A 23,144-nucleotide genomic window follows, 5' to 3' on the forward strand; every position below is an offset into this window, starting at 1 on the left:
ACTACCGATACAAATCAAATTTTAAAATTAATCGACTCCATTTTTTTTTTTTTCAAAATTTATTCTCGATAAATGAACAGCAAAAAATTCTCTAGACATTTTATGATAACCCTTGATACCTAAAATTTCCGTGGACATGTGACGTTTAGTATGAACAGCTTGCAACTCTGGTCCACTAGTAGGACTAGAGCCAGCGACATTGTCACGATCGTCTTGTTCCCGCGTACCCTGGACGAAGAGTCGCCCGCTTTTGCTGAACCGATACATGGCGAGTTTTTAAAAATCAACAGGATTTTTAAAAATTTTAATTTACAAAAATAATAATAAATAAATAAAATAGATTAGAGCACCGATAAAATAAGGTAGTTAAGTCTTTAATAATTCCGTAACTGGTATGACAATTACGAAGCAATGATAATAGTGATGACGACAATACTTTAAGTTGATTTTTCTCTCCGCCAAGATAATTACAGGTCTCGTTACGAGTAGTCTCGCCTCAAGCGAGATAACACTTTACCACTGTTTACTATATTCACTTGGCAAACAAATACGTTTGAATAAAATGCGTTAAATGATAAATTCACAATTTTTAAAAATTTACTAGACGTTCGTGCACTGTAACTTTTTAATTTATATTTATTTCCATCACGAGTTACGTATTAAGAAGACTGTTTTAAACCGAACCATGCACGAGAAATAAAATATATACACCTTATATTAGAGTACACAATTATAAGACAAAAGCGCACGTATCCATAAATATTTTTATTTTCCTTTCACTACTCGGAGCACGGAGGCTCATTCTCACCATGAGGGCGGGAATCCTCCTCAGTAAAATAAGCCAACACACTCGCCTCCACTTTAATGATGTTACATAAAATAATTTGGATAAAAAAAAAGAAAATTTCTGTCGAGGTGTTGACAACGCGACGCGAAATTAAAAACTCAGGAGCAATCAGCAGGAACCAGTGAATTTATTAGCTCCGTTCTTTCTTTAATATCTTTACAATTCAGGGTTGCCGATGATGTTCGATTACCACCACCAGCACCATAACACCTCCATATCGAATATCGAGGACCACCACCAGCGAGAATCTGAGTATGAGACACCGTCACAATCATCACCACCACGCGTTATTGTATCGGCCTACGCACTGTTCCCTTGGTCTTGTCCCTCTCATCGTTTATTATAATTTCTGACGCAAGTAATGGTAATAAATAAATAAATTTATTAATGAAGGAAGACAACAAAATGTACAGTATATTGGGACAGGAGGTCTTTCAAATCGGTATTGATAGAGACTGAGACCGAAGCACGCGCTGCCGCTTAGCACGGCATCCACCGACTGTCGCTCGGGGCTTCCCCACCCGCGCTGACTCTGCCGCCAACCAACCGATGACCAAGAGAGTTTAAAACACGACGTGATGGTACCCCGCCGGTGTGTGTATGGGTAAAAACCACACCAAGTTCTTCAGAGTAGGGCAACAAAGTGCTTTTACAGGTGAGACACTTGCTGTCTTCCTCTCACCGCCGATCGCGAACCCAGTCGCTTTTAAAACTCTTCTATACTTTGATCATACATAAATTTCTACCTCTACCTCTACCTCGACAGCTTATACCATATACCATATGCCTATCCACGACTCGGAACGCAGTTTATTCATATTATATATATATATATATATATATATATATTCGTCTTTATTACTCTTGTCTACTCCCATCCCATCTACACTATCATTATTACCATTACTATCTATATCTTGTGTCAAGTATTTAGCGATCACGCATGCGCCGATCGCCGAGCGGCCTCGTCAGTCGCGTGGGCGATGCCGATTTTGAATTCTCGATCCCGTCCTTCCTCTTTTCCTTATGAGGATAATACCAAGATATTCCCTACTGATGACGATTATTTTGATCGTTGCCTTGTGATTCTTTTGCTGGTTTTGTTCTTGAAGCCGTTGTTGCACTAGATATATTCGTCTATATTTATATACATATATATATTGAAATTTATTTCAATACGAGATATACGAGTGGTATTTAAAAGCCAACGTATTTAATATGACTGATGACGGAGCCCACACACTTAAAACCGTGGGCGAAACTCTTTTTAATATTTTTTATTATGTTTTTCGTTTCACAGTGATACCATATTAAGAAAGTGGGAGCCACGAAAATTGACACAAGTGTTTTTATTGAGTCAGTATTAATACTTGATCATACTCGTTTGACAACAATTGAGTAATTTATATATATAGTTTGTTATTTTTATAACTGTTTGATTTATACTATTTATGGTAAGTGCCATTAATGCTAAATTAATTGATCATTTTTTTCGCATTTTAAATTATTTTATTTAATACATATTGCCTATTAATTATGTATGGTGATTACTTGATGACTGTAATTTAATTAACTAGCTAATTGGATATTTAAATATAAAAAAAAAAATTAAATTGTCAGTAATTTTTTTTTTTCAACTATTAGAGTTTGAAAAAAATTAAAGACAGGTGTGTGCTGGGCTGAGATTTGTTTAACAAAAGATATTTTGATTAAACAATTAGTAGTACTACGTCATTAAGATAAATAAAACGTACCCAATTTATCTTTTATTTTGTTTGGGTCTATATTTACACAAGTAAAACACGGAAGAAATTAGATAAACGTCAGAGAGTTATCAGAATAATAACGTCGGATTACTGACTGATGAAATGGTAATAAAAAAAGTTAAGATAAGACACGAGCAAACATCCAAAAGTATGTGTTGTCTGTTTAATTATGTCTTTAACTAATCGTTTGTGTCTTCGTTACCGCATATGCCTGATACGGTCATGGCCTTTCTGTTTTCTGTATCTAAATCGTCCAGTTGCGTAATGGCCTGGTTCTTTATCCACCGTTTAGTCGATACCAGGTAACCTATGCAGTATTAAATAATACTTATCTATAATTTATACATATATATATTTATTTATTTTTTTTTTTTTCATACTTTGCATTCTACGCGAGCCGATACATTAATTTTGAAATTTCACACTTGCGGTGAGTTTTTCATTTGCTAATAACTCTAAGCGAAGTTTTATGGGTATTGTGAATCACGGACACACATTTTTGTATTGTGGTTTATAATTAAGTCTTGTAGCTGCTAATTAGTTTGCGGTTAAAAGTTGTCGACAGTGGAGGAATAACGAACGGCATGGCTTGGCTTAACGTTGGAATATAAAAGAGAAAGACCAGAATGGAAAATATATATATATATATATGTGTGTAATGTGCAATGCGTATGCAGAATAATACGAGCAGTTACAGACGAGACTCTTGAGTCTTAAGAGATCCCAAGGCGGATATGGAGTCATCGCACCCGGGTCCGTTTCACATTAGCTTCCGGTAGCAGTTTTACTGACGTCAATTATACAGTTGGTCAAATTTTATACTTTTATTTTTAAAAATGTTTGCAATAAAAAAAAATAAAAGATATGGAATAATTATCGAAGGAAATTTGGCAGACGTTTAATAACGGTAGCGAGTAAAAATTATTTAAGAAATAAAAAAACCGGAATATTGCAAGTGCTGATCACTGGTACCGTTGTAAATACCAGCCGGTATATTTATGTACGTCTGTCAAGATAACGAGGTTCCCGGGGGCTTCTTCTCACCAGCAGCAGCCAGTGTACGAAGAAATTCAAGAGAATTACGTGGATGGCTTGAATGAGTCGTAAGATATGTTCTAGAGCATCGAAATCACAAGAGAGTTGTTGTATGTGTCTAAAATGTTGCTGACATTATCTTTAAATATAAAGAATGCAGACTGAAAGATAAATAACGAAATCTTTTTTTTTTTTTTTTTTTTTTTTTTTTTTTTTTTTTAGACAGGCGACAGACGAAGAATTTATTAAAGAGGACATTAACCGGATAACAAATTGATCGATCGACCCGTACTAACGTCTAATGAAGTTAAAGTGCATCATGAGGGATTACGTGAAACCCGATGCAACCGGCGAAATTCTATACTACGCCAGTTTTATTTTTTCTTATGTTCTTCTTCTTCTTCTTCTTTTAATTTTCTCCATCTCATATCACGCACGCGAGGTTTTGTTATTTAATTAATATTATTTTTTATTTCTACCCAAGTATCAATTGAGAGTAATGACCTTGCATGTATGCACAGCACGCTCGATTAATATTTTTTGCCGAGGGGCTCAATGTATATTCGAACGGTATCAACAGAATAATAATTTTTGAATTACGTTAACTATCATAAAATATCATTATGTTTATCAATATATATCATCTGTATCTATATAAAATTATAAACATAAACATATGTAAAGGTATGGGCGTTAATCACGGCCGGCAATTATCATAATCAAGATTATGCAGGAACGTGGACGCCCACGCAAACTTATCCACTATACCCACTTTATTTTTTCCTATAGTAGTCCCTTATAAGGCAATACTCGATAACAATTTTTATAAATCATGATCTATGGATTAATTACCGCGTCATTAATCATACATTCAATTACAGCCCATTTCAAATTCAATCTCAGATATTTATCTTGATAAAATGTATCCGTTGTTATTTATTGTCGTACAGAGTTACTACTGTATGTATATGTAAAGAGAAAATTTAAAATGACACTTTTTAGAATAACTTTAAATAAAATCAAACAAGGCATAGGTGCTTTTAATTTCACCCAACTTACGAAACTGACTCGCGACGTGTCATTTTGACGAATAAGGCTGGATAAAGTTTATTGCGTAATATTTTATTCATTAGATCTTGTACGCGTGTCATATGATTACTCTCATGAAGAAGTACATCATCAAGTAAATTTATATATATATCAGATATATGAGTATGTATATATGTGTGTTGTGTTAGTTTACCTTGACCGACAAAGAGAATGCAAACAAGTTTATCTGATTCACATTAAATATTCATCTGCCTTTTAAACATTTAAAAAAACATATTTATATTTGTTAATTTATATAATTTTATTTTTATCCGGTAACTGAATAAATAAAAAAGCGCGCGCTCATTGAAATTATAAGCACCAGGAAGGTTGAGGAGTATTTGTACGATCAACACGATTCTTTCGTGAAATTTCAATGAAAGTAGTGGTACGTGTTCAGGAATATCAATTAAATTTAAATTGTTGGGGAGGATGACAATGAAACATCAAACACTTAAGCTAATTGTAGATCAAGGGCGTGTGGGTGACATATGTTTGTTTGTTTGTTTGAATGGCTAACAAGCCGCGATGTAATTTATAGTAATGATACATGACTACTGGGTTATTTATTATCTAACAATGCAGTAATACAGTGAATAATAAAATAAATCATGAGGTTGTTTGTCTTTTTATATGGAATTTTATGCCTACGCGATTGTTTAGCCAACAAATATGAAGATTGTTTGCGTTAATATTGCCGGTGTTTTTACAGAACAAAGACCTTCAAGTGGCGACAGCTGTAATGAATCTTGTAAGCTAGTACTCGAAGCATCACGACTGTTTAATGATACTACAGGAAGCGATGCAACCATCATAAATGTACACAGAAATCTGCATTATCTACACTACGGATAAGATACTTTCTTAACAAATTACTTTTTTTAAAAAATAGGACTATAATTACTATTGATTACTAGATATATGAAGCAAGACAGATAATTAAATTTTGGAAGAGGCTTTTGGTAATTTTAAAAATGTTCTAGCAAACTTACCTTGCGTCGCCATTTCTGGGGCGCGCAAAAAAAAAGACATTGCTGAATTAGAAAACTAGTGCGCAATCGCTTGGAAAGTAATAAACAATAAAGAAGAAAAAAAGTTTATATAAAATTATAAAAAGAAAAGCTGAGATAATTAAGCGAAATAGATGTGTGTTGTGCTGTCTATTAATAACTTCCTCTCCTCGAATTCCTGTTTCTTTTTATCTTTTATTCATCACTTTCACTTGGGCCTATGGGCGCCACGAATAGAATTATCTTGGACCAAATCCAGATACAAAATTATTTGTCATTCTTTTGTAGTAAAGTGTCTTGGTATGATGGATTGTCGATTAAATTATCGTCTTATGTTTATAAGTCATTGATAAGTATTTTAATTGCGTGAAAGGTTTATTGAGATTAATAGTATGGAAAAAAGCTGTTGAGTGAATGAAAAGTAATCTAATATAAATGTTTACGTTGTACAAATTATTAAAACACGTAATCGTGTGTAGATAGTGAGCTACCGTTAGCAAATGTGCTGTGGAAGAGGACTGCGATTGAATTACTTGATAAGTGTATTAATTCTACGGGTGAAAAGTCATCACGTCTTTGGGATCGAACTAATGTATCATTATTAAATACGGAGAAAAATGGGTCTATATATAAGAACACTGAGGTTCTCTGTTCGCGTAACTCGGTTAGTCAGTTTTATTATTTTTTTAATTTTTTTTTCTCTTCGGTTTGTTAATTTCTGACCGTATTAAATAAAATGATATGTCTGACACATCTTCTACTATATACTACATATACTTATGTATATGTTACTATATATTTATATATTTAAAGTCGCAAAAACTCGCAAAGGAGATTATGGATTAAAGAAATGTAAATTAAAACTGACGCCTGAGTTATTTGATTTTTTTTTTCGCGGCAAACGACCAACGGAAATGATATGATGCATTCCGCTAGACCGTGAAAAAATTTTTTAGATGGAGAAGACTAATGTAAAGACGACCGAATATTGGAATAAGAAATGAAAATTATTGTTATGTTTAGAAAAGGCAGAATATAAATAAGGAAATGTCGTCTGACAGGAGGTTTTTTAGATTTATGTGTCCTCTTGGTTATGCATGCGCTTAATTTCTTTCTTAGTTGGTTTCAACGGGTTGGAAAAATATATCAAGTCGAGATAAAAAAGTTAAATGGAATAAAAAATTGGCAGAGGGGTTAAATTTTTTTCTAGTGTTCGAAGCGTCACAAACGACTCGCTGGAATTCAATAAATGAACGTCGGTTTTCGTGTAGTAATTTGTATTCCCGACGAATTTCAAGCTCCTTGAAAGCGCTTGGCTTAATGCCACACTCTGATTGACTAAAATATTTTGTCTCTCACTGGATGATTATTCTTTATTTGGCATAGACTATACAACGTCCAATAAATCACGTACAGCTTACGTTGGATAATTAACTTTGATTGCTGTATTATTTAGCCAAGTATTGGATTTTATTGATAAAATGAAGACAAATTAAGTAGACTGACTAGTTTGATAAATTAATAAAGTGACTGGTTTGTAGTAATAAAATATATGTCATTCGATCGAAAGGCGAAACGTAGCTAACAAGATATCGAATTTGTTTTTGTATAGTTCAGTAGCTAGATACTTTAATTAAGGTCACAAATATACGGCATATATATATATATGTATAATTATATAAATAACAACTTACCTGGAAGTGAAGAATAATGGTCCATATTAAACCTAATGTGAGTTTGGGGTTGCCGTCGACGATATCCTCAGCTCTTATATTGACGAGTTTTATTTTTTTGTAACGCAAAAAATCCAGGGCCATTTGGACATTTTGCAGCATGTGAAAACGCATTCGTCCTCTTTCCCGCGGCTGAAAAATTAAAAGAAAAACATCCGACATTAATATCTTTTATGTTTTATATATACATATAAATAAATCTATATAAGTAATTTAACTCTTGTTCAATATGTTGAGATTATAACAAGATAAATGCGAGCCTTAAAAATATCTGCAAATGTGTATGTATATGTAAAGTTAAAGGAAGATTTCTTTACTGTATTCGCCCAACCCAATTAAATTGGATATCGAGTAATCATTAGCCAGGAAGAGAGATTCGTGTTTTGATAGTGCCAGAAAACGAACCGATCGTGTTAGTGTGCCGGTGGATAATATGTATATCGACCGTAATTTCCCAAAGTTTTATTGTTAAATTGCTACATATATACACATACATTACTGTGATCTTCATATTACCCTAAATTGCAGAAGTATATGACTCTGAGTCAGTCGGAGAACGTGTTAAAGACAGGTGGAATTTAAATTGCTTGACACATATCACGAAAATAAAGAGAAACATGCTCACATGTACAGAACATACATGCGCGGTTGGCTATTAAATGACATGTAAGATTAATTGAACTGTCAATTTACCGTGATCTTTAAGCATCACTCAGATTGTTCAATATTGCGGGCTATTGGTGGTGTTATTATCATTATTGGGGGGTTTATGGACAAAAGTAATTAATATGATATTAAATAAATGATGTAGAGACTTTTTTTACAAGTGCATGTAAGAAAAAACAGGAGTGTATATTATATACGTTGGTGATTGAACATATTAGTGCGACCCTAAAAACAAATACTTGCTTGTAAGTAGTACTATGAATTAACATTTAATTACGTAACTGGTCACGAATAAGTATAAATAATCATGGACAAGTAATTATCGTCGCGTCGAGGTGAATCACGAGTGGCGATCGATCGCTTCGCGGAATCCTCAGTAGTACGCGGTTCGCGGTGTTGTTTTATGGGCGTCTATGTGTGTGTGTGTGTTGTGTGCTCTGTGAGAGTATTTATGTGCAGTAAAAGAGACGACCTGATTAGCTGCAATTGATCCACGCGTGTGTGTTACAATATTGTGGATAGTCATCACGACCTAAGATCTTACGGAAAAATCATTAGTCAAAGTCCAGGTTAAAGAGAGCCGATACATGTTGTCGGTGGTTTTACAAAAAATATAGTACATGCTTGCGCTTGCATCATAATGTTGGTTATAAGGCGATTTTAAACTTTGATTATGTCTATTTCTTCGCGATATAAATTTATTTATTTTGTTCCTTTTTTTTTATGGGTAGAAAAGATAATAATTTCTATGGGAACTAAATTCATTTAAACTGTAAAATTTTTTTTTTTTGTATATATATATATACTTACGAGGTGTTCGCCGGAAAGTACTTCCAATAAAGATATAAGGTTGTGTCCATCTCGTAAATCTTCGAATAAATCTCCGACATGTCTGCTTGCCTGAAAAAATATATAGATTTTAATAAGTAATATTAAAATATATTATTTATTATAATTCAAGATTAGCTGAAATATAAATTTAAAGTCACTGTCCAAATTGCTTTGACTAAAGCTATTACAATATTTAATGGCAGCCTCTTTTATATAAAATTAAAAATAACAAATTGAGTAAAAAAAATACTGACACAATAAAAGATAATTGTTGTTCTACATTTCATACGAAAATAATGCTTTTTATGGCCATATTTTATTAAATATTTTTTATGTAGTGTCGCCGCAAGTGATCGATGCGTAAAGCGTGACGTGAAAACGCGACAAGTCTTATGTTACGTGCAAAAAATTACAGTGCTTGTGACACACAGACTAAATACTAAGTGACAAAGTACAAGAAGAATCAGACACAACGGATGCGGGGAATAAAAACTTTTAAATCAATAGATATGAATAAAAATAAGCTTAAGTGGGTATGAATACAAAAAAAAACCTTGTTTTATATTAGTTTAGGCAAACATGCAACACACTTTGTGATAATAACAAAGCGTTAACTTACAGTAGGAGAACAGCAGGGCTGGTTGTTGACGACCACACACACGTGGAGACACGTGTAAGTCTGAAAAATCGAACAGGTATAAAGCCATCACCAGGATATGTTAAGAAAATTTGTGTTTTGCATTTTTTTATCAAGGAATAAAAAAACTTTTTAATTAAAAAAATGATTAATGATATAATTAGTAATTGTTAAGGTTACCTTTACATATTTCCAGTGCTAATGAATTGCGTGAAAGAAAAAAAATTTTATTTAATATTTAGTTACGACAAAAATTTAGGTAATTGGGAAAATGCAAATTTAATAAATATAAAAAATATATATATGCCTACTAGACATTATTTCAAGTGCGCAGTTGAACCCATTACGGCTTTGTAAAAGGGAAAATAATTGGGTATAAAATATATATATAAATACAGAACTGAAGAGTAACAAGAAGAAGACATTTCCCACGTAAGTTAAATTTTTTTAAAATTGAAAATAAAAATATTTTGAGCATAATGACTTTGTTAAACAGTTACTTTGAATTGAATAACTTCCATTTAGAGTGTACAATAATATTTAAACTAAAAAAAAATTGCTAACGAGACTTGGATAAGGTTTAACCAGCGAATATTTTAGTGTACTTGATTTTAATGTGTCTGCATTCCGTAAATTAAATTGCCCACAATTCTTGAAGCACTATAAAACGTATGTTCTTAAACTTATTTAGGCTTAACAAAAAAATGCATGAGTATGAACCGCGTATAATTAAACGTGAGTGCGTCTTCATTTAACTTGAATTGCATTTGACGTCGGCTTCAATGGGACCACTTGTAATTTTTTCAAGCTGCTATTTATTAACAAAATTAAGCTACATATTGTAACATAAACCTTGACCAATTTGTTATTACAAAAGCACCGTTACTATTAAAAAGACTTAAAAAAAAAAAAAAATAAATATAAAACTGTAGAAATAAAGAAAAACAAAAATGAGTGAAATTCACGTGTTGTATACATCAATATTATGACTCGCTTCCTGTTGGTCCATTACGAAACTCAACGGTGGAATTACTCTCGGAGAAGTGCACCCACTTGCTGATGGTAATTACGAAATACGAGGACAGCGACGACGAGGATGGTGAAGTGAATAACGAATAGAAGGAGAATTCAAAGATACTTATTATAGTAGAGGAGAGCTGGTGAAGGTTTTGTACTCTGGACAGTACGATTGCTCGTGTCGGGCAGTGTGTTGGGCAAACTTTGGTATGAGAATTGGTAGGCGACCAGGGAGAGAACAAGGCGCGATGGAGAAGGTGTCCGAATAAGGTCAGACTCAGGAAAGCAACTGTAAGTATGTGGGCGCCACGGAATCGCAGCTGGTGTCTGTATAATACTTTACTCATTCGCCTGTTTGGTTGCTCCCAGTATCCAGTGGGCTGACCATGTGAAACCAGAATCGTCTCGCTGTAATCACCATTTTTTATAATCTTTATCGCGACCCTTGTGAGCCACACGCAGGTTCAATGGACCTTTTTTTTTCCTCACACATTTTTTTCACATTAAGATTTAATCATTCGTGCCTACAATACTCGAATTTATTAGCATTAATTTACTTAAAAGTCATTTACTTTTGCAATGATAATTATGATTAATAATTAATGCCAGAATATCAAGGATTATGGAAAGAAAAAAAAATGAAGATTTATAGTAAACGATTAAAGCTACTAGGTTTTCTGCAAAAGATTAATCGCGCTACTAAAAAAATGTAACGACTTTTTAAACAGTAAGACAACTTGATTAGTTGATTTGTGTCAAGAGTTGAACTTTAAAACCACGTGATTGTGGAAATAAATAATAGTAATAAAAAAAAAAAAAAAAAAAAAAAAAAAAAAAAAAAATAATGTTTAGAGGTGAGCAAAAATGAAAATGGAAAATAAAGTAGCAAGGCTGCATCAACACCTTGACTCTGGTTCTTTGGTTGCATCACGAAGGTCAGCCGCCCGGGCTACAACAATGAGATTCGCTATAACGGATTACGCGAGGGAGGTGTACTCATGAACACAAAGGAGTATATCGTATATATGTATATGTGTAAGGACGTGAGATGCCGAGTAGTTTCCCATGGCCTTGTTCTCCGGCGTTCAGGATCCGTTTTAGCAAATTAATGAGTTAAGATATACCCGAGCTCTATATAAACTTGTCTTCTAATATAAATAACCTTTCCTTACTTTGGCCATCTAGTGTACGAGCTTACATTACTGACAGACAAACAAACGATAAACGGGAAAAAACAGCGTATGTATTCCTTACATCAGTGTATACACATTAAATTAAGTCCGACAATTAACGGAAATAAAAAGTTTTACGGTGAAAGTTGCGGTCTTTTTAAGCCGTTCGTAAAATGAGCACAAATGAGCACAAAGATGACTTTAAATAATTTTTCTTCGCCGGGATAACTCAATCCATATATGGCGTTGATGCAGAGCAAATGTAAAGCCAGCTGAAGAAACAGAAACAGAGCCTGCAAGTACTGCACAGCAACCCACAAGTGAGTCACGCGTCTTAAATGGCCCTTGGATACGAGTAACATTGAGAATGTTATGTCTCTTGACTCGTTTGCTGCAGCCATCTGAGGAATTCTAAATCCCATCGCATAGTGGTTTAGCATTGTCTTATACTTCCGGCACCACTATTCCACTGGTGATTGTTGCTGTTGCTGTCATTACACATAAATTTATAATCTACTGACTTACATTCAGTTATTTCGATGCTGAAATTTTCTCTAAAAGGAATTATTCTGTCTTTCAATGACGTGAAGGCATAAAAAAGTTGTGTGAGTCATAAATAGCAGTATCAACAAATTTGACTCGATGATTCAACTTGTCAACAAATTGGATACTTTTTCTTCTTTAAGTTAAAGGATTTAAGATGTAAAAGAAGATCTAATCAAGTCTACGAACCTAATGGAGTAGATTATAGTGTAAAATGTAAGCAAACAAGTTTCTTCATTCCTCAGTGCCATTAATTTGCACCCTCTTCTATTTACTGGTAACTAAACTGGTGATGTTGATAATAAACGTCGTCTTATTCTCTTTTAAGCTCACAATCCCTCGGATTTGACGTTTTGTTTTGTGTGTAAAAGGCAAAGACTGGCGGCTTGCTTTGTTTAAATTTTAAACTAAACAGGATGGGGCTTCGCGAGTATGAAAGTCAGTTCCCCTTTTGGTGGAAAAGAGAAAATGAGTGTTTATAGAGACAGAGTTGTTATATTATCAAAGAAAATATAAAAACTGATAAAAGACCCGGTTCGAGAATAAACAATGTGTTTGTTCAGCTTTTTTGCTGTACCCACATTGGGGTGACCTTGGAGTTTTAAGTGAAAAATAAAAATCCGCGAGATACGCCACAATGACTTGAAAGAATTGACTTCCTTTTACTCTGAGTAGAAAAAAATTACAGGGAGATGTAATTGACCCATTTGGATGCAACTGCTGTTTTATTGTTGCTCCGTTGCCGGATGCTGATGATTGAAACGGAATTTTTTTCAATAAATATATATATACATATATATGTATGTTTTTTTTTTGTAATATAATTTTTTAAACAAACAATAATAAAAAGCAAGATAAATAAATCAATGTATAGAGATCCGGTTTTTTTTTTTTTTTTTTTTTTTTTTCAAAGATTAATATGTTCGGAGAAATATTTTAGAAATATTTAAAAGTTAATTTAGTCAAGAGCAGGTGGAGACATTTGCCAATAAAGTAAACCTTATATATTATTTGAATATTCATCAATTTAAAAGCTGGTACAGATATAAAGGCGGTACAGATCATAGACGGGCCAAAGTCGAAAACGATTAAGGAGCTGAAAGTTTAATAGGGACCAACTATCAAATTTGTCGAGTAGTTTGGATGCTTTGAAAGCAATTCTCAATCTTGATACATACATAATATCATTAAGTGTTTAGTACATGTGTATGTCTGTATACATGTATGTATACCAATATATTTGATGTAGTACTTAAAACGAGACATTTGATTTTACTTAAAGCTACTGGCCATTTGCCGAGATGTTCTATGAATTAAAGTTACGAGCAATGACCTTGCTGGCAAACAGGCTGGAATAATTTTACACTTGCACCGCCTACATCTAGCGCTTCCCACGTTTTTAAATAGTCGCACAAAAATTTAAAATCATCTAATCACTGTCAGCTCAACAATAAAGATGTCAATTTTATCAATTGAGAGTTAAGACTGAATAATTAAGTGCTTGAGAATTTTTATGTTTAAAAAGATTACGTATATCGAAGTGTGTGTAATAAATGTTAAACAGAGACGCGTTATGTTGATGGTAAAAATGCAGCCATGTAATGGGTAGTTGGGTGAAAAGTCTTACTGACGCGATTACCGACTTTGTTGTAACTTTAATGGTGTCTGTGTGCTGTGACTATGTACATGTTTGTGGTATGCTGGTCGTAATACGTGTAACAACTTGTTCACGGTTTTACAGAAGAACGACCCGCGTCAAGACACTTATCTCTTTAACTTGCCGTTTTATATACACTGGAGCTTATCTTACTTCCGTGAGAATTTTAAAATATAACTTGGTATCACTGCTATACCGTTGGATTAAAGTATAAACGAAAAAAAAAAATAAAATAAAATAAAATAATTAAATAGCTGAGAAAAAATAAAATTAAAAATTCTATTTGCATACCAAGTCAAGAGTATTCAATTTAGAATTAGACTTGGAGTTAGATCGGGAGGTAATTTAAGAAACATTAAATGACGTGGAAAAATATTGTCAGGACAAGCCTTGACGGAAATAATAATTGTGGTCACGATGCCAGCATACTAAATTGCCGTCTTGATTCGTGGAATTTTATTTAAACTCGGTCGAAGACATTCAAGTTTAATAAACTGATAGCAAGTCCTTATAATACTTGTATATATTTAATAGATGAGTTTAGTCCTTATATGAGGAGGAAGAGGAAGCGATAATCGAGAGACAAGAAAAGTCAAAGAGACGTCCGCGGCACGAGTCCTCGTCATCGTATAGATAAAGAAAAAAAAAAGAAAAAAAACGACATCACGACTTTAGTTACAGTTTGAAGCAGGCATAGCTCTTGGTCAATTTCACGCTCGAAAGCGCTCCAACTTGCCTTTGCTTCACTCAACTAAGTACAGGTAAGTGTAATTTGTAAATCGATGCCTGGAGATTAATGCCGACGACACACCTTCCGAGAGGGAGCCATTCTACTGCGGGTCTGCGGGCGGTTTCTCTTTAATCGTTTTTAAAACTACCACTGGGAGCTGGTACACACCCTCGGGCAGTAACCAGATCATGCTACACTTTTTCATCTATCGATCGGTTTCAGCTAGGAAACCAGATGTACTTTTTTTAATTAAAAAAATTTCCGCCTTTTATATTTTATACTAAATGTATATTTGAGACTTAATAAAAAAAAACTAACTACTAGAACTGACTGTAAGATTTAATTTATTTTTTAAAAAAATTAGTAGTCGCAGACTATAAATTATAAATAATTTAATCATTTTAATAATATATGATGTCTCACTAACTTGAATTCTATTCATAAATTCAGCGAAATAAAAAATAAAAATGTAATCTTAACGATTTACTTGTGTGATTCACAATCCGGATGTGACAGAGTGATTGATGATATTTCTAAGCTATGTCAAGAATAAAGATTAAAAAAAAAATAAAAAAAAAGAGTAGTGAAGCTTTAAAAATATTTTTGCTCAAGTGGTAGGGCTAAGAGTTCCCGTTGGGTTGACCGTTTTGATAGTTTGCTTTCTTGAGAATGATATCAAAGTATCGTGATGTGACCTTGCGTCAAACTTGGTAACGATACGACATAAGTGCTAATATATATGTGTGTCTGATAGAATGTACACGAATAACACCGCGACTTTCAGCTCCTATCCACTTCTTGGTTATATTCTTTAGTTGCTACTACACGTCAAGGCTGATGTATCGTATTATACTATCCTCTAACTCATATTGTCTACGATCGAGCAGCGTGTCGTGTTCAACGGAAGAGTCAGCACGCAATCTGAGTTCTTACTTTATATATCTATAGCTAACTGCATGTGACCAGCAATGTCATTAGTTATTCTTTTTTAAAAAAATAATTCACATAAAACAATCCATTCATTATTTTCTTAAGAATAAGTCTCAAGTTTAGTTTCTAAAAGGCATATTTTGCATTTTTATAATACGCTACTAATACAATAATTATTTCTCGATGACGAAATGGAAAAATGAGATTAATTTACGGTTAATTTATCGGAGAGAATATTGTGTCTATGAGGTAATAGAATGGTTAATGTGATGCGAGAGTTTAATGCACGAATACATCAAAGTAACTGTTAGATTGCTCACGGTGGGTGTGAATCATCCATAAATTCTCAGTCGCGTAAAAGTAAAACCGTGGAATGCGCTGAGAGATAAAAAAATAAAATAAATAAATAAATATATAAAATATAAATGAGGGTATTGCCCAAAGTTGAATTAATTATTTTTTCATTTGCCGTTTTAAAGAAAAGTTACGAGACCATGACTTACTTCGAAATACCTGACATATATATTATTGTAAGAAGTAAGAATAAGAACAAACTCTCGTCTCGTCATCAAACAAAGACAATTCAAGTGTCCATAAAATAATAATAACAAAAGTTATTTTATCTCAGAGGTACTGGTTTTATATCTATATATATAACATTCATACTTGTATATTTTTTTTAAATATTTCCATTCCAGCTTTATCTGATCGCTGAATTGAATGATGATGACTTATGGAAATTTAACATCTCACAGGCACAATTGTAGATTACCGATAAAATTTAATAAAAAAAATAAATATTTATGCTCATGTTTATTTTCGTTTAAAATAAAATGTTAACGTGACGAACCAGAACGAATCCTAAGGTGACAAAATATTTCTCACTCCCTTATCCGCCCACTTATTGTATTTTTTTTTATTTCTTCAATCAGTACTACCATCTATAGCTCGCAAGCTGGGCAAACTACCTTCAGCCTACGTATACGCGCCACGCGACATACGTCAGGTTGCAGTTAAGCAAAAAATATAATAATTCTAATATTTATGTTCTTTAAACCGTCAAGACTTGATATTATGTGATCAACTCGACCCACGTTATTTTTTTATCTATAAATAAATTTATTTCCAGCAAGTTGGACTTTTCCAAGATAAAACGACAAACGAGTAATTGTAAAAACGAGTAAGATCGTATATTATTATATTTATTAAGTATCCGGTGACCAGTGACGCTAAATTGACGTCAAAAATAATTTGGTCAATTTTTTATAAAATTATTTTCTGAGCAAATTCAAATTGACGCGGAAACTGGCATTAAATTAAAAAACTGTTGGTTAATTTTTTGCTGATCAATTGACGTCAATTGTCTACCTTATATTACTAGTAGCAGCAAATTTATCAATAAACTTAATTCGAATCATCCAATCTAATTATTTTATTTAATTATCTACAAACTCATCGATTTATGTTTTATTTACTAGGATTAATAATTTTAAGACCGTCGATACGACCTATCGCTAAACTCGTTATCTTTATATTTTTCCCCAGAGCCCAATAAAAATAACATACTCGGAATAAGTCCAAGATAATAAATATCTAGCGTTTAAATTGCAATTCATAAATAAGTCATGGATGTATACATATATGTTGCAAGTTGAGCTCGTTAACTAACCTCACCTTCACTTTATTTAAACTTCACATACTTCCTACTGCACTAAGGAGTAACTCAGTATATCTATAGTTTTTTTTTGCTTATTGATAAATAATAGAAACTATTAGAGTTTATGGATACAGCCGATTTCCGCGTGACAGTCATCAGTCCTGATTGAGCTGATGGAAGAAAAATACTCCATATTGTTCACACGACCAATCAGCGTCGTTTGATAAATATTTAATTATTATGCTAATAACAGCAACAATAAATTTAAATTTTTAAACAATTTAATATGCAATATCAAGATGAAAAACTTCTTGAACAAGTGCATGATAATTTATTCTGTTAAACCGTAGGTTTATTGCGATGCTGCGAAAAATACCGAGATGTTAATTATAAAATAATTTTTTTTTAAATACCTTGTTAGTATATTTTTGATCTCTTTGTCATTTAATTACTCTATTAATATTTATATATTTTTTTATATTAAATAATAACGGCGCTTTTGTATTTTATGAAAATTTTCACTGTACGGAGTTTTAAAAAAATTACCCGGCTAACGAAGTCAACAGGAAGTTTGTTTTTTTCAGATTTTTTATAAAAAAAATGAATATATATAAAATAAGATTTAAATAAACCTTACCTTTTTTAAATGTTTGTTCACCCACTTAGTAAAGGTCTTTTTCTGGATGGCATCACGCTCGTCTGTAATTAAAAGAAAAGGAAGAAATAGAAAATTATGTATAAAAAAAATAAAATCAAAGTATAAATTATCCGTTATTTGTTAATCACTAGCTGTAGAGTATAAACTCAATTAACCTTATAACCAAGACAATAACAAGATAAATATCTCCAGTATATATTTATATTTAAGGTTAATCAGGAAGCTGGTGTGTTTAGAAAGTCAGTGAAGGGTTAAAGGTAAACTTGTGAACCTTGAGGATATGCGGAATTGCTGCTGGTTTAAATTAACGACAGACGCGGAATCGCAATCAATCCCGACGAGACCGCGGTCTTTAAGGTCGGGACTCGACCTCTTGAACTTTCGTGCTCGGTCCTCAGTACTCCAGTCACGCCCACGTTGCGTGAGCTAAGTGCCCGTGAAAAGGAGTCAAGAGAATAAATGAATAAATACTGACGAAGAGTAAGTAGGAGTCTTGTGCTTTACACTAGTGACAATGTCACCAAGTGTCTTGTATTATACGACAGTACTTAATTGCCGTGCAAATATAAGTCACTGCTTTTTATTCTCAATTCTCTGGTTTCTTTTGTGTAAATATATGTCGTAATATTTTTTTTAACCGCATAATTTAGAGTATATTCCTTGTAATTTTAAAAATATGTACACATGTCAAAAGATTTGTAGACTTAATATTTAAATAAATAAATGAATTATTTATTTAAACTGATTGAGGAAGCGAAGTTTAATTTTAAAAATTTAAAATGAGCAATAAATGTTGGACAAGGTTAAGGTTTTAATACGTTTTTAAAATTAAATGATTGGAAATTGAAATTTAATAGCATAAGCTGGTTGCTGTGGCTACAGATTCGTGCAGCTGCAGCCCACGATACATTGAGTATGAGGGATCAGAGTTCACTTGCAGACAATAACCTCCAAGTAATTCATTACATGAGGGATGAATTGAGTGGAGAAAGAAATTTTATGATTAAATCACAAGTACTTAAATAATAATAATAATTTTAAAAGAAATATTTAGCAGCGACATTGACGCTCGAGGCGTTAAATAATATCATGTTGGTATTAGTAGCCGAAAGCTAAAATAATTAACGTAATGAGCGTATAATTTCCCGTCACGAATTCTCGGAAAGCTGATCGAGGCATACGTAGATCTAACATCAAAAGACCAACTTGGACCCGAGACTAAGGCGGGCTTGAGAGTTTATGCTTTGATCTAAACTACCAGTCAAAGAACTACCTTTTTGGACTACATAATTGTCGGAATATATATATATATAATATATTGCTAAATAAATAGACAATAATAAGGACTTAAATATATTGCGAGTGTATAAATTGAGTGACGAGTTTGTGAATTGACGGCTTTAGCGACTGCAGACAATTGATAGATTGATGTCACGATCTCAGGATTTATCGTGGAAAAATAATTTAAATTACTCAAGAGCGTCAACAGATTTTCAATTAAACCGAGTTGTTTAAATTATCTTTAAATGGAAAAGACCGCGCTGAAGAAGACACAAGAGGTCGTTGATTTTTTAAAAAAAATATTTTTTTACCATGACATCAGATCCTTTTTGCAGTGGCGCCTATTTGTCGCGAGTGTACTTAAAAACGTTTTTTTTTAAACCGAAAACATTTTACACCTTCGAGATCGGAATGTCAAATAAGACGGCTGTGACTTCTCATGCTACTCAGAGCAAATATTATACACCTACGTGAGCGCCCACTTTTTACTATATCTATATAATACGGAAAAAAGTTATTTTTAATTTTTTTTAAGTACATAGTTGGATTAAAATTTTTTTTCTTTCAGAGAATATAAATATCTGTGAACGTAAAATTGCACTCTAGCTCTTGACAATTATTTAAACCCCGTGACAATTTATTATCAGACTCTTTTGGCACGGTGACGAGGTTAAAGAACCGCCGTAAGAAGAAAACACATTAGAATAAATAACTGGTGTGGTGTGTGTGTTTGTGTGATTGTATGCGAGACAAGCAAAAACGCGGGCGTTTAATCTACAGCTACAATAACTAAGTGGATAAAATTTAGCGGATAGAATAATAGTTTATGGTAGTTTAATGCCAAGAATGGTCATAATAGATCACGAGAGCTAGGAGACACAAATAGAGATTTATCGTTTAAGATTAAAGTTAATGTTAATGTTAATAAATAGCTACATTGTGGCTATTTAATATTTATTCGAAAGATCTATTGGCTTTTAACAGAGTTTAAATATTGCAATTTGTATACTTTGAGATTAGATAGTCAATTCAATAGTAATATAAAATTGTGGTCTGCGGTGTGTTAATGTTCGAGGCTGCTGAAGATGGTATGGGAATTAATCAGACTCAGTGTCATGAGAATGGTTCGTATTGGGACTGAACCAGACTTGAACGACGCCCTCATGACATTAAATATGGTCACTTGAGTACTTGCTATTGCCTGTACATAATATGTTCTTGCAATTGCGGATAGCAAGAGAAAGACGAGAGGATAGGATATGTGACGTGATATGCGGGCGATCACATCTGTCCGATGGTTACGGTTAGTTTATAGGCCTCAAATAGCAAGCACACCCGCTCTTACCCATCACTTCACCACGTTAATTCGTTACTCGTTTTATTTTTCTTAGATCCACTATCGTAATAGCCCACCCTGGGATACTCTGATCCACTATACAGTATACAGTATACACACTCTACTATATCCGTTAACTCACGGTTACTCTTCATATATCTTCCATGACATTTCACGCCCTGATTTCGTGTAATGGACGAGGAGAGTTTTAAACAGCTTCAATCCTGATATATTCTAACCCATTAACTCCTCGATAACACCTTCTCAACTTTTAAATTTATTTTTATATCTCATATGCGATTCTAGATATATACCACCGACTGAAATAAATTAGTTTATAATGAAAATTTTAAATTATTTTAGCAAATGTGTCAAAAATATGAAAAATCATCAAGGCGAAAATTTATTGCGCGCAGACTCTACTTCTGCAGCGATTCAAAAATTGATGTTTTAATAAATAAATAAAAGAAGTATCTGAAGATAATTTTTGGGACTGGAACATATATTTTAATGGTTTTTGATAACGCTAATGCATTAAAAAAAAAGTAATGGGTTACTCGAAACCTTATCAGTGATTTAATTGAAATAAATACTTTGATAAAAAAATAATCTAATAAAAAATCTTTCTTGAGATAAAATAAATAAATAAATATGAGACAGTACATATTGAATACATACTTGAAATTAAGATTTTAGATAAAATTCAAATATATTATCGTTATTAATGTATTATGTAATACGAGAGTATACATTAAAATATATAAGTGATTCATAAATATTACTCGAGGCATATAAACTTCGCGATATGAGTTATTGTTATTGGATGCGTACACCAGGATATTATTCACGCGCTCAGTTTTATTGTAACCACACGAATATAAGTAAGCCGTGGCATTGTCTATTGTGTATGTGTCAACTTCCTACTTTTTCCTTTCTTACAAATATATATTTATTAGCAACGGCATTAATGTGTCCCGAGTTATTTAAATTTAATAATAGACAGCATTGAAATGAGCGTCAGCAAATTCAAATGAAAACGGTTTAAATTAAAATTTTCTCCGTCATCTTAATCTCAAATAATATTATTAATATATAAAACCAAGTATAGTAATTTCCAGCGGTATTTATTACTAATGTTTAATGCATTTCTAAGAAATATGAAATGGAACCGCAGAATGCTGAAAATTATATGTTTATATATAAAGGTTACACAAAATGACGTAAATATATTTCCTGCATGATGGTGTTGCCTGTAGTGACAAACTCTCACGCCATTTATGTATCGAAAATGTCGATTTAAATTTTAAAAAAAGTACCTATCAATAAATTCAAACGGACATCAATTATACTACGGCTGCATACTACATAACAAAATTATTTAACCGACATTTTTTCTCATGAATCTTCAAGACGAGTCTAGTTTTTAAAACCCGCTGATAGTTTTTTCTTATTGAACTTCTATTGACATCGTAAACGTTGTACTCAATAATGATGCAACGGATGTCGCGCTAGTTGGCTGACCACAATCAGTTGCTATTTACACTTCTCAACCAGGTAGCGAAAGTCCACTGGTATTCACACATGTGATATATCTTTACATACTGAACATTTAACTTCAAAAGTCAAAGTTCTTATTTTATTTATTTTTAAATATTTAGTCTCAATTATTAATTCAAGTCTTTTAAAAATATATTATTATCATTATTAATTTTTTATTATGACTATGATGATCATATATTAGTGTGCAAAGTAATATAGACTACAGACTACGAACATTAAATAAAATTAAACCGTTTACTATTTTAACGCATCATTGATTTAACTGATGACGATAATAATATATATATATATATATATATATAGATAACTTTTAACTGCACGCACCTGTAACACCACCCACGCAAAGTGCAGATAATATATGTCGTTCACGTAACGTCACGCGCGAATTATTCGCACGCGTTAAATTAAAAAGTTGTGAAAACTGTTAGATAAAAATTTAACGGGTGTAATTTTTTTAATTGTCGCACATAATGTATATTAATAAACTTTAAGATATTACCTCAATTAAAAAAGTAAAAAATTCTTTTTAATTGGCGGTAAATTTAAAAAAACAAAAGTTTAAGTCTAGGCTGTAAAAAAAAGTTATTATTTAAAATATTAAAATATTTGTAATTATATTTATAACGATGTGTATTATTGTAATTGCTAAATTAAGTATCATTATGTTATTGTTGTTATTTATTATTAAATTCAAGGACTAAAGAGCCCAGTTAAGTATCACACTGATGCATGGCATGCATGGTTGCTCGTAAAAACAAATAATCTATTGTGAATTTTAACTTTAATGAAAGTTTATTGATAATAAAAATGAACACTACAGTTGCTTAAGCTAAAAAAAATTAATTTATTGGGTTCGATTACTCGGCAATAATTCTATTAACTTTAATTATGATATATTACACTTGTTACAATTAATCAATTGTTCGAGTTTTAATTGAATTATCGCACAGTAGGATAAATTGCGTCACTGCCAAAAAGAGTTTCTAAAA

The 23,144-nt window shown here is 32.5% G+C and overlaps 1 protein-coding gene across 13 annotated transcripts in view; it reads right to left on the reverse strand.

The window, feature by feature from the left end:
* LOC103580498 (microtubule-actin cross-linking factor 1) overlaps window positions 1-23,144 on the reverse strand; it is a 96,650-nt gene that overhangs the window by 48,622 nt on the left and 24,884 nt on the right. For 8 of the 13 annotated variants that reach the window (XM_053737684.1, XM_053737683.1, XM_053737688.1 and 5 more), the window contains 4 exons: window positions 17,958-18,019; window positions 9,597-9,656; window positions 8,957-9,046; window positions 7,442-7,612 (listed from right to left, as the gene is read on the reverse strand). In XM_053737684.1, coding sequence (XP_053593659.1) covers window positions 7,442-7,612; window positions 8,957-9,046; window positions 9,597-9,656; window positions 17,958-18,019 — 383 coding nt within the window. Of the gene's footprint in view, window positions 1-119; window positions 1,336-7,441; window positions 7,613-8,956; window positions 9,047-9,596; window positions 9,657-9,794; window positions 9,809-17,957; window positions 18,020-23,144 lie in introns of those variants that run through there. The other 5 variants (XM_053737695.1, XM_053737687.1, XM_053737685.1 and 2 more) reach the window with 3 other exon arrangements.

This window comes from Microplitis demolitor, chromosome 3 (genome assembly GCF_026212275.2).
Source record: "Microplitis demolitor isolate Queensland-Clemson2020A chromosome 3, iyMicDemo2.1a, whole genome shotgun sequence".
NCBI classification, from domain to species: domain Eukaryota; kingdom Metazoa; phylum Arthropoda; class Insecta; order Hymenoptera; family Braconidae; genus Microplitis; species Microplitis demolitor.